A 13,278-nucleotide genomic window follows, 5' to 3' on the forward strand; every position below is an offset into this window, starting at 1 on the left:
ACAGGTGACCAGCAAGACAAAGGAGGATATTTTTCTTCAACTTTATCCTTGTAAGGACCCAGCTGGAGCACTGCATCCAAGTGTGGGTTCCCATCACAGGAAACAGTGGAGCTTTTGGAGAGGGTGCAGAGGAGGGCCACAAGGATGATCCAAGGGCTGGAGCACTTCTCCTATGAAGACAGACTGAAGGGACTGGGCTTGTTCAGCCTGGAAGAGAGAAGGCTGCAGGAAGATTTCACTGCAGCCTTCCAATATTTAAAGGGAGTTCAGAAACATGAGGGAAATCAACTTTTTACGTGGCAAGATAGTGACAGGACAAGGGGGGACAGTTCTAAACTAAAGGAAAGAAGATTTGGATTAGATGTGAGGGGGAAGTTTTTTATTGAGAGAGTGGTGAACCGTAGAGAAGTTTCACCATCCCTGGAGGTGTTTAAGGCCATGTTGGATGGGCCCTGGGCAATGTGATGTAGTACTTATCTAGAGGTTGGCAACCCTGCCTATGGCAGGGGGAGCTGGAACTTTGTGATCGTTGAGGTCTGTTCCAACCCAAGCCATCCTATGATTCTATGAAATATCCACAGAAGTATGGGTATATTAAGCTTACGACATGCTGGAGACATATACAATATATAGTATACTATATATACATATATACATTAACAAATTAAAGTACCTCATTTCAATCTAATGCAGATGTAACAATTCCTAAGATTATATAGCCATAAAAGTGGACAAGTCGTGTTTGGAAAGGGGAAAAATTAAGAATACTGAAAGCAAATAATACTAGCAAGTGCCCTACTTTAGGGCATTCTTGTAAAGTGAGTCTCAAAATGATATATGGACACCCACTGCTAACTTCAGTAGATTCTTGTTTACAATGAGCTCAGCTGACGAAAAAAGCACAAGGCTTGTCTAGACTTTGTCCTGAAAATCTGGTTTACACTTCTATTCAAGATAGAAAATATCGTAAGAAAAAAAATGAAGAAACCAGCCGTGTCAAATTACAAAACTACATACCATCATGTAGTCATGCATTCTATCTATACACCTGAAATTATCAATAAATGCAACTTGTAAGAAAATATAAATTTAACTGTGTCATTCACAACGTGGAACATAATAAGCCCAATTATTTAAGTTGTGAACTTCTTTTCAGCTTCAACAGCTGAAGTTTTCACCTTTTATTTTCCAACATCTTCAGTATGAACAGTGGTAAGAAGTGGGTTCTTGAACAATTATTAGCAGCAAACATCAATCTGATCTTTCCCAGACCACTCAACTGTATTGAAAAGAGTACTCATTTTTCAGAGAAAATGAAGAAATATAGCTTACCATCTTAAGGAATGGAGTTGATATATCATAATTATAAGCACCTTTATCCTTCAAGATAAGAATATGAGCAGAGTCAATTATCACTTTCTTCAAGTTCATTAGAGAATGGAAAAGCCTGTTAAAATTTTTGAAGTAGCATTAGTTTTCAGAAATTGTCTTCTGTCATTTATGCTAAATTTGATTATATTCCTAATTTGCGTCCTGAAAACGTAATTTCCATCCCACTATTCTACCACAAAATGTATGCCCCTAACATACCACTATTTCATAAAACGCTAATCTTAGGGAAGTTTGTGCTTTATATGTTTCATTTCCGATATCTGAAGTGAAGACTGGCCTGAAAAGTTGTTCTGAGTAAAGGTTGTATTTAAGCAGGATTAAAGAAACCACCAGGAACACAAAAATAATTCTTTTAAATGATTACCATCACTTCCACTTTCTCAACTGATACAAAGTTTAAAGATTCTTACATATACAGCTATGTAATTTTAACCGTAATTTTATCTCATTGCGCTCATTGCACTAATTTATATGTTTTACTCTGTTTCTATAGATAAATCAATACCTTTTTGAAATTCAAGAATATTCCCTATGAACTCAGTAGGTTCAAAGATTATCTTAAAGGCAACTTAAATAGTAATTAATAATCAATTTAAGAGACATGCTGAACCATCAACCAACAATCAATCAAATTCAGTAATGCTTTATATTCCAACAGGCAACAATTCTCCTACACAATAAAATGCAGACATTACTGTAACTGATAATATCACACTTTTAGAACTGAGCATTTTGCAAACTGTAGTAAACGCGTGCCTGCTTAAAACAAGCCTTTTTGTAAAAAAAAGTAATAGCAAAATGAGATTTAAGTGTATACATCTATATTAAATTACCTAGTGCCATAATCCACAACTACCCAATCCTTTGATGTTCCTGTAATAGCATCATGATGCTGAAAGAGTCCAAGGTTCCTCCTTGCTTCTGTCAGCAATTTATAGTTATCCACTGAAGGAAATACACTCATCTTATTGTATTTATAGGACTGTACCAAAGCCAAGGAGTAAAGGATCTCAGCTGCTCTGAAATAGTAGAGAAAAATAAAATATTTTTAAAGATTTAAAAAGCAAAATGCAAGACACATTTTACCTGAGCAATAAACTTGCACTGGCAAGTCTTTAATCATATCTGGTTCCACGAGATCTTGAAATGTTAATCTAGTACTTTTCAGCCTGCTGCTAGTTTCAAACAGTTAAAAATCTCGACTGCACATCATCGTCAACTAGCTTTACATCTTGTGAGCTTTCTGCAATGCTTGTCAGTGATAGAAAATAGTTACAGGTTAAAATTATATCACTATAACATAGCATAAGAAATGTGAGATATACAGATCAGATCTTCAAATAAATACACCAGAGATAGACTGTCTTACGGGAGATATACGGGTTTTTATTTCAAAAAGCACCTGTTTATAAAATAACATAGTCTTAAGTATACTAATCTGTACATTCTACATATACACACGTATATATATATATGTGCGTGTAAATACAGCTATTTTTTCAATTACACAGAATTTACAGATTAGTATATACATATGTATATATCTATATGTGTATGCACATATTTTTATATGTATACGTATATTTGTGTGTGTGTATAAATACAGTTATTTTCAAATTACTAAAATTACAAAATAACAAAAGATAGAATACATATATATGTAAGAATATACACTTTTACTTTAAGTATTCTATCTTTTGAAATTTAAGTTAAGTAACTTATCTAAAAGAGTTACATAATACATCCACACTAAACAGTCATTTGATATGTAGGAACTCTGGATACAAAACACACAGGTAAGATTAAACACAGTGAGAAGCCTTTCTATCCAATATCTTATGCTAAAGCTTCTGACACTAAATCTAATGATTTATACCATTAGGTTTCAACGAATTTCAGAAGAGTATGAATTATTTTACAAAAATACTGCAATTGCCAGTCATCCTGAATACCTAACAAAAATGCCTGCAAAATATTTTGGATATCATCTGTTAACTTTTTCTTATCTCCTTTTCGTACAGTATTAGGGTACAGTTTTTAAAAATGAATTTCCTCACAGTTAAAGGAAACCAAGAAGTTACATACTACTAGTGTGAAGTGCAAAAAAAAAAAAAAAAAAAAAAAAAAAAGGCAAAATGTCACACTACTGATACAAATGTAAAACCCTGAATAAACTCTGTTTGAAAGATCTACCTTTCTTTTTAATTGACTTAGCCACTTCCTCTAGAAGGAACACTTGGAACTTCTTTGCCTTTCAGAAAAATATGTGATTCTGCTTTACAGATCTAACACTTAGATCAGTCTTTTAGATACAGATTTTTCCTTTCAGATCTTAGTGTTATTTTAAACAGTAGAATGGTTCAGTGGTCTAAGAAGAAAGATACCCAGAAGAGAAACCAATAGTGACATTCTAGTTTAAAAATCTTTAACTGAGAAGCAAGAAGTTACACCTTTCAAAAATCTCCCTATGAAAGTCATATAAAGCCTTAATATTTCTCACTTCTATTTCAAACCAGAGCATATTGGAAGCACGACTAAGAGAGTTACTTAAAAATTACCCATTTTGTAGTCATTTCATTCTGTAACTCTACTTGACAGAACACTGAATAAACGAAGTATTACTTGACTGATTTCTCAAAGATTATACCCATTATAGCTTTAGGTCCACTCTCTATGTAACCTAAATAAATAAAAGTAAATGATTTCACCAAGAGTTTCTGAACTCTGAAGATGTGCCCTTTTCTAGCCATCTGTACAAGCATTCATACATCTTGTTCTTACATGTCATACACAGAGGCTATAGAAGGATGAATATCTTTTCAGGTACAAAAGCCAACATGCTTTGGTTAAATTCTTAAAAACAAAAGTTTAGATTCACCTGTATATTTAGCAGCTTTTGCAGGTGTTGAAGTTAACTTACACTCGTACATGGGTAAATATTTTAATGGTGTAAAGTTGTAAATATCAAATATAAACTTGAAAGCAATTCACACAAAACAGCAACATAACTACTGAAAAGCAAAGATGAATAAAGCAGATGCAATAACATGTTTGAGAAGAATAAAGCTATGGTAAAGCTAAAATGAAATTAAATCCTTAATCCATCATAACAAACATGAATCTCAGGCAATGAATTTTGCCCACTATCAGTGTTAAACAAGGCTGTTTTCATCTTAGAGGGAAAGATACTTATGATAGATTAGTTCTCATTAGCTCATTATTTATAATGAAATTAAACTAAAAAATAAAAGGTTCCTAAGAAAATCCTATTTTTGTATTTTAAATGCCTTACAAATTCCCTCTTTGTAAGCTCCTAAAATTCTTAGGTTTTTGCTTGTTTGTTTGTTACAAAAGCACAACACTTCCAACATTTCAAGTTCTGATGAAATGTTCAGAAAAGCTTAAAAGGGCTACCTTTTAGCACATAAAAAATATTTTTTACATAAATGAAGATTAAAATTAGACATTTTATGCTTGATCCGTTTTTTATTAGACCACACAAACATTTCAGATCTCAGTAGGTATTTTACTTGAATTAAGCTGTCAAATACCCAAACAGTACTTTCATTCCACCTGCCAGAACTGAATTTTCACAGCCTTTGTAAGCATTCTAATATGAAAATATCAAGTCATGATTTCACCTGCATATTGCACCTGGGTATAAAAAATTATAATACAATTTTGTATTTCAATTTCCTACCTTTCCAATAAAAACAGTATGTTAATATTCAAGATTTCTGTAAATGCCTAGTTTTGACATATTTTAGCCTGTACACTTAGTATGTCCAATTTCAAAAGCTGAGAAGTTGCTATGTTCTTCTAGAATTTGAATTTTAAGAAAAACTACCTCCAACATGAAAAGAGTAAAACATGAAAGCTCAAATCAACAGTTAGTTACATTTTTATTTCAGCATCTATTCTAGACATTCAAGTGTGTGGCAAGCTACAGATTACTAAGAGATGTTAGCAAAATATATTTTTAAAAAAGTTGAGCATAATGAAGATTAAATCTACTGTTTAAAACTACTCTGCAAGATCTAAAATAATTATCTGACAAGTGCAAATGGAGACTTCTGACCTGATTTGCTTCCCCAAGTCTTCATTTCTCACAACGCAGTAACATACAGAAAATGACTTACAGAGGTTGACAATTTTTCCTGGTAGAAAGAGATAATTCCTGAAACTGATATCATCCAATCTGAATAATATGTCTAAGCTTTTTTCACAGAAGGCAGCAGATGGATCGAGTAATTATTTTCTCTCAAAACATTTACCTGAACTACAGACATTTAACTACAAACAAATATTAAGCTTTTCTGTTCATCAAAAACAAAAAAAGCATGGCAGGAAAGGTATTGCAGTGAACAATACAAAAGGTCCAGTTTGAACTATTCCCAGCTCTCTTCACCTTCTTCATTTTATCTAGTAAGTAAAAGTGAACTAATAAGCATCTGTTAAGTTCAACAGGCTTTGACCGCAGGACCCAGTAATAAGACTAGCGAATCTATGCTGTAAAGCCACTCCCACAGAACAGCTGACATTTCACAGTCTAGCATCAGATAGCAAAATACTATTTCCAAGAAGGATAAGAATGTGGAAGGGACTATAATTTGGGGTCCCATAGCACCTACTATACTGGTAGGGCTACAGAAAGAAGGATGCCAACAGCCATCTGGTAATAGCTCACCAAAGAAAAGCAAACTGGCATATAGATCTACAGCTTTGTCTTTTCCACCTTATGAAAAGCGCATTAAATCCAATTAAAATACAAAAATATGATTACTTGATATAAATCACTGGAACACCGAGCTTTTGTGGATCTAGAAATTGCAACCATGGAGATAAGCAGTAAAGAATTGAAAATATACAGAAAGCTTCAGGAATATAACAATATTTAGGATCACACAATAAAGTAAATTGTTTTTGTATATATGTACACATACACACATACACCCTAAGATTGACTAAAACATGAGAACTTTAACAAAAGAAAGGCAATTTGTATGCCTTTCAATAATATTCATATAAATTATCAATGAAGTAGAAAATAATATTCATATTAGATATCAATGAAGTAGAACTTATCTGCTTTACAACACTTTTCAAAATACTTGACAAATAGTTAAACTATCAACATAGCAACACTGCAACACACAAAGATATTTTTTCCAACTCAAGCCTGGCATAAAAATGCTTTTGTACAACTAAGCTCATAATTTTTAAATTATGACTTATATCAATTTCCTATTTTGCTACATTGCTAGCAATACTGTAGTCTGCAAACCTGTGCAGAATTCTTTTTTCCTGAATGTTTATACAGTTAAGGAAAGAGAAGCAGTAATTTCAAGAAAAAAAACAAGGAGAGCTTTTTGTTTTATACTTTACAGTCTCAGACTTTAAGGCTATATACCTCTAAAGTTCAGTGTACATGTATTAAAAGGTGTGCAAGACCATCTATTGGGATGTGAGATTTTCTTTTCTAACATTAGTAAATCAATTATTTAATAATAACTATTAATAAATTGTTAATGAGAATACTACTTTAATCACTACCTACACACAACTTAAAAATATAACTTATCTCAAACCTTCTTTTACTTCTGTGCATGTTTTACTGTTGCCAAGGCCTTCTTGAAGGATACCTACGCACATCTTGCAGGGCCTGGTCTCGAAGCACATAACCCAGGCCCTGCAGTGTGGAAGAAGCTGGGGCTAGTGGACCTTACCAAAGTGCTCACATAACACCAAGACTCCAACACAGCACGAGCAGGGACAAGGTCAAATAAAGGTCAGGACTTTGGGGCACTCTGTCTAGTCAATCACCACAGAAGCTTGCTGAAGACTCCTGAACTTGAACACCGAACAAAGTCGGAGCAACTAAGTTATACAAAGGTGAGCATACACATTTACCTTTGTTGACCCTCCACCCCTGGACCACAGAACTAAAATGATGGCTGGGCAGTGATACACACAATTAGGTAGACAGACAGATATACACACAAATCTGGTAACAGGGATGCGAAGTGTGTCTTGTGAGGAGAGGCTGAGGACATTGGGCTGTCCAGTTTGGTAAAGAACAGGCCGAGATGTGACCTCACTGCTCTCTGCAGCAACCTGAGAAGGGAAAGCGCAGGTAGATGCTGGGCTCTGCTCCTGGGAATTGATGTCAAGATGGAAACAGCACAAAGCTGCACTGCCAGGAGGTGTCAGACTCTCCATTAAAAAAGTTTATTTATCATGCCAGTAGTCAACTACTGGAAGAAGCTTCCTAGAGAGACAGTTGATGCTCTGTGCCTCTAAGTGTTCAAGAGACATTTGGACAGTGCCCTCAGTCCTTCCACGGTGCTTTAAGTTTTGGTTAGACCTGAACAGTCAGGCAGTTTGACCTGATGATTACTGCAGATCTTTTGCAACTGAACTATTCCATAATTTTTAAATGAACAAACTTATAGAGGGGAAGGAGAGACAGGAAGGTAATCATTTACTTTATTCTTTTACAGCTGGAGTGGCATGATGAAGAAGTTTTGAAGACCTTTATTACCTCTGACCATTCCATTACGCTACTGTTTTTGAGAAACCTTAACCAGATATCTCAATTTCAAATTGCCTCTTCTCAGTAAGTTCATTTAATCAAGTGTAACTATTTTCTGATAATAAAATTAAGACTGCAAACACTCTTAAAATCACTGGTACATAGAAAAAAAAAGAAAATCCCAGATAAGTAGAGCTAAAATAGAAATCTAATTATACCATGAACACTCCTTGCTAGCACATCACATCCTACTACAATTGTTGCGATTCACGTCCTTACATTTCAACAAGACTGTTTCAGTTTTGAAAAATGAGTCCATAAAGAGATAAAAAGATATTTTCAATGAAAAAAAAAAAAAAAAAAAAAGTGCAAGAAAACATTTTGAAAAGCAGCATAAAGAATGAAATGCTTCCACAGCAGGAAAATGCGGAACAGCCGGTGGATCAGGTACACAGTTCACAGAATCACAGAATCACCGGGGTTGGAAGGGACCTCAAGGATCATGTAGCTCCAACCCCCCTGCCTAGCTTCCAACCCCCCTGCCTAGCAAAACACACGCAATAAGAAAATGCTAATCCAACACTGAAAACATTTCAGCACTGAGACAATTTGAAATATGAAACATGAAAAAAGAGCATCATTTTAATGAGCTTTAGGTATATGCATTGATAATTTTCCAAAACCAAAACACTACAGACGTAACTTCATCATCTTTATTATAAAATTTTTACACTATCCTTCTGAGGAAACTTCTTGCTTTTTACCATTCCTTACAACTTCGTCTTACTTTCCTCCTCTTTGCTGACTGTCTTTGGTTTCCTTCCTCAATACTTGGAAATCCATGAAAGTTCTGAACTTCTTCCTATTCACTGCAATACCTCAAAAAATTTTGAAGTTTTATTGCACCTTCTCTTCCTAAACACCTTTTTAAGTTTCAGGCCCTCAAATTTCTTAGGTCTTGCTCTTGCTTCCTCTTCTTTATAATTTTTCCTCAGATCTGTTACACTATATTCTTTGAATTCAAACAGAAAGCTAAAAAAAACAAGTTAATTACAAGATGAACAGAACTTACAGATCATGTACAAGATGTATCTCAAGTCTGTGAAGTCTACACTTTACCTGATTTCGGATTTTCTGAAATCCTATATATTACCTTTCTTGCTCCCTCCACCACTGCCATTGCAACACAAAAATATGTGATCAGAAATACTGTAAGGATCATTCATCACTCTACGTATTTTCTATAGCCCAAAAGGTCTGATCTGCAAAAGAGGCTGCATTCCAATACCTATACTTCAAAAGGTCCCTTCAAAGACAACAAAAAAAATCCTTTGAGAAAGCATCATTTTAAGAGTCATCCTTGGAAACAGGATCCCCAAGTTTTGCAAATAGACAAGTCACAGATTTGCATCCCATGCAAAATAGTTTCTGGAGCCATCAATACAGTTTAGTCCTTCTCAATGCATTTGATCCACAGACTTATTGATCCACATACTACAAAGGGAAACCACTTAATTACCACGTTAATAGAGCAATTTTTTATTTTTTTTTTAAAGATGTAAACACTTATCACAGCAAGGCAATCCTGACAGTCTGAGGTAACACAATGTTCTTGACTACTTTTAAACTGCCTCTGAAATCCTTCCAAAACTCCGAGGAAGGACAGATTTTACACTTATCCAGATCAAATACAGAAATAAAAAGAAATAAATCCTGCTGGATTCAGGACCTGATGGTCACTTGAATAGTACGTACAAGTAAATTACTTGTTTGGATCAAAAAAATAACACTGTATTTCTGTGGATTGATGAAATTTCAGGTATACTGACTAATCATCATTACTGGGAGACTACTCTGCTATCCTTCCTGTAACTAAATTTAAAAAACAGATTTCCAATTAGTTTTCCACCTATCAACACACATATTTACACATTCACCTCTCTCACATATTAAATGACATGTTATATATTTATTGGAAAGCAGTATTTACCGTAAGTAGGATTCCAAGACTCTATCCAGTCGCTTATAGAAGGGTCGTGATGTAAAATATCCACTCCAGTAGTGATGATCCCTGTCTGCATAGGTGAAAAAGTCTCCACTTAATACAGGGAAAAATGAGCTGCTGCTCCTTTCACCCAAATTACTTTCTTTGTGAAGAGCTTCAAAGTAATCCGATAAAGTTCCAAACTGGGCCTGGAAGAAAATTAAAATGACCATAGTTCCAATTTCTTTATTTATACATATGAAGAGAATGATGCACACACATTCCAGGAATATGTCAGTCTTCAAGAAGAATTATAATAGAAATCTAAGCTATAACATTTCCCTGCATGCTTTCAGACAAGGGTAATGATTCTTTCAGAAGTTCTTCATGAATTTCATGTTCAAGAAATATGAGACACTTTTTTTTTCCATGTTAAGAATGCATTAATATCCAAAATAAAAACTAATTGTCAAAAAGGAGTGAAGGTATTCTCTTGTGTAAGTCCAATATATGAGCAAATAATTTCCTCAGTATCATCTACGTTGACATCCGGACTAAACAAGAAACTGAATGTAATACACCAAAATCTAGAATCCATATTATATGTAGAACTCCAAGTGACTGCTGATCAGAAAATTAAAAATGAGTGTCAATAGTTTGTTGGCTTTTTTTTAACCTACATTCAAAGAAATTGTTTATTGAGATCCATGATCAAAAGACAGCACCTAAAAGCTTGAGGGCTACAAAGGCTGAAAAGATAGTACCTTGTGCAACCAATAAAATCCATTAGAATAAAAGGCATCAGAGCTCTCAAGGCAGGACGGTGAACCCTCTGTATACTCTAAGTTCTTAAGAAGTTGATCATGACGTTTTATTTGCCTATGAAGTTTAAGTTCACTTGGGAAGGTGCAGCGGATGGCGCAGGGTGCAAGTTCTGCTGCTAAGATCATAATCGCACACAAAAATGACACCAACATATTAAAAAAAAAAAAAAAGCCAAAAACTAAATAAATATGGAGATGGAATGTAGGGTGATAGTGCTGCATCCAGACAAAGCATCTTAGATATTGATTGTTTGAATCATAAAATGGCCTAGATTGAGAAGGACCACAATGATCATCTAATACCCAAGGTATTAATTAAGGTGGGAAAGTAAAGGCTAATGAAGTAGACCACTAGAAACCATAATAGCAGACCCCTGAGCAGAACCTACAGCAGAAATGGTCTTTGAGGAACAATACTAGAGGCAGAGCCCACAGCTTTTGCACCAGTGATGAATTCACATAGCTCTGATCAGTAGGAAATGAGACAACAAAAACTCTATTGCTGTTAGCGCCCAAAGAATAATTACTTGTTCAGTCTAGTAAAGATAGTGATTGCAAGATGACCAAAGAGTATTTTCCAGGTCTATTCCCTTCCATAGTAAACATTCACACTTGTCATGTCATCCATACCTCACAGAAGACAGATGCTGACGAGCTGTCAGCTGTGAGCCCAACAAATCATCCTTCTTACACATAACACTAGTCAAGAAGCCAGCAGGAAGAACTAATGTACTACTCAAACCTGCAGGATTAGGGTAACAGGGGAGATTTAAGAGAATTAGGGTATATACTGTACGTAAAAACTGAAAAAGAAGTGAAAAAGGTAGACCAGGTTTAAGAAGACTAAATATGGGGGAAAAAAATAGCGCTCTCACTTCTTACATAAGAAAAACCAAGATTGTGCTCCACTATCTCTTAGTCCCATGTTAAGAAGTGATGAAAATGTAACAGGCTTCAGAAAGAATATACTGTAGAAGACTTTGAAGTACACAGTTTACACAGCAGAATGAAAGAATATGGATAATTTAATCTGATAATTCACTACTTCTGTAGTCAGGTTAATCACAGATTTTACTGTATTAAACAGTATTATTTTAACAGTAAAAATATGTGCAAGCAATCACCTTTCAGTTAACTTCTTTTGTTTGTTACAGCACTGTAGGACATAAAAACAAGAGGACCCAAACATAGTGACATAAGTTTCCTGAACTTCCAGTAAGAAAATCAAATCATTTCATATAACAAAGACAAATCCCGTGAGCCTTAAAATAACTAAACATGAACTCTGTGAAATAAAAATAATCTAGTTTGAATATTACTTAGAATTTTCAAGCATGCAGTACTACTGGGAATGTTCTGCTTCAAAACTACCAGTGTTTTACCACTGCATTTTAGAATAATGAGAGCCAGTTTTCTCCACAAACATGAGGAAGGTTTTTACTTACCTTAACGTGCAATTCAGGATGAGCATTCATATAATCAAACAACTTCTGATAGTTCTGATACTGCTGATCCCATTCTGAGCTCTCAGCATAACGAAAATCATCCCCTAGTGGAGCCAGCAGAACTTTAGTACGGAAAAGCTTTGACTTCTTTCTGTACTGATCTAAAATCATCCAAGCCCTTTGAAAAAAAAATAAAAAATACTATAATTCAGAAAACAGAAGAGTAAAGATAAGTATTTGAAACAATTATCTGACATCAAGCTATTGTAGTGACTCTAAAAAAGACATAATGCACTGTTTCACTTTGTAATTTGCAATTCCCTCTACTGGGGCACCACATTCAACCAACTGCGCTGCCGACACTGTGCCAATTAAATCTTCCAAAAAGCATATCAAGATCTTAAACTGTAGGTTAGTCTGCATCAATTTGCTTCTGTGTCAGAACTCACAGTTTAAATTACGTTTACCTGCTTTATATTTAGATAACAATCCTAATCCTTTCCAGCCCTTATTTAAAATAATAAGCAAGCTCTTCTCATCCTGTTCTGTAATTCACTCAGACACCTAAATTCATACCTCCACATCCTTGACAGACTAACTGCCCATAAATTAATCCTGGAGTAATGTCAGCCTTGCAAAAAAGATTTTTCTTGGAAGACTGCAATTAAAAACCTCTATTCCCCTTCCTTCCTGTATTAGAGTCAAGCCTTCTTAACCTCAATAACAACCTTAAAAAAATAAAAACCCAACACACAAAACCAACTAATCAAACAATTTAAAAAAAAAAAGGAAAAAGCAGTGAAATTCTTGTTTGGCATCTTCTCGTGTTTTCTCAAGGAAAACACGTTTCTGTCATTAAGTAGCAGATTAAAAATACTAGGAGTTACGAAGTATGAAGTCTGGGTTATTGAAAAGATCAATATCAAACTCTTCAGCTGTTTATTCTCTTTAATTAGAGACGTGGAAATAACATTATTAGGGAACACAAATTATAGTAACGTCCGCAAGAGAACAGAAGTAGGAATGAGATGAAGTTTTAAACTGAAATTAGCAGCTAATTCCGGATTTCAATAATCTTTTTCTCCAAGAATTTTAACAGGT

General features: G+C 34.6%; 1 protein-coding gene across 1 annotated transcript in view; it reads right to left on the reverse strand.

Annotated features, from left to right (window-relative positions):
* MAN2A1 (mannosidase alpha class 2A member 1) overlaps positions 1-13,278 on the reverse strand; it is a 115,066-nt gene that overhangs the window by 60,300 nt on the left and 41,488 nt on the right. Inside the window, exons 8-11 of the mRNA XM_042822838.1 lie at positions 12,178-12,355; positions 9,915-10,117; positions 2,226-2,411; positions 1,333-1,447 (exon numbers count right to left, since the gene is read on the reverse strand). Of these exons, the coding sequence (XP_042678772.1) occupies positions 1,333-1,447; positions 2,226-2,411; positions 9,915-10,117; positions 12,178-12,355 (682 nt within the window). The remainder of the gene's footprint in view (positions 1-1,332; positions 1,448-2,225; positions 2,412-9,914; positions 10,118-12,177; positions 12,356-13,278) is intronic.

The sequence above is a fragment of the Centrocercus urophasianus genome, unplaced genomic scaffold (assembly GCF_019232065.1).
Source record: "Centrocercus urophasianus isolate 14NV4802_14NV808 unplaced genomic scaffold, USGS_Curo_1.0 seq_21, whole genome shotgun sequence".
Taxonomy (NCBI): Eukaryota; Metazoa; Chordata; class Aves; order Galliformes; family Phasianidae; genus Centrocercus; species Centrocercus urophasianus.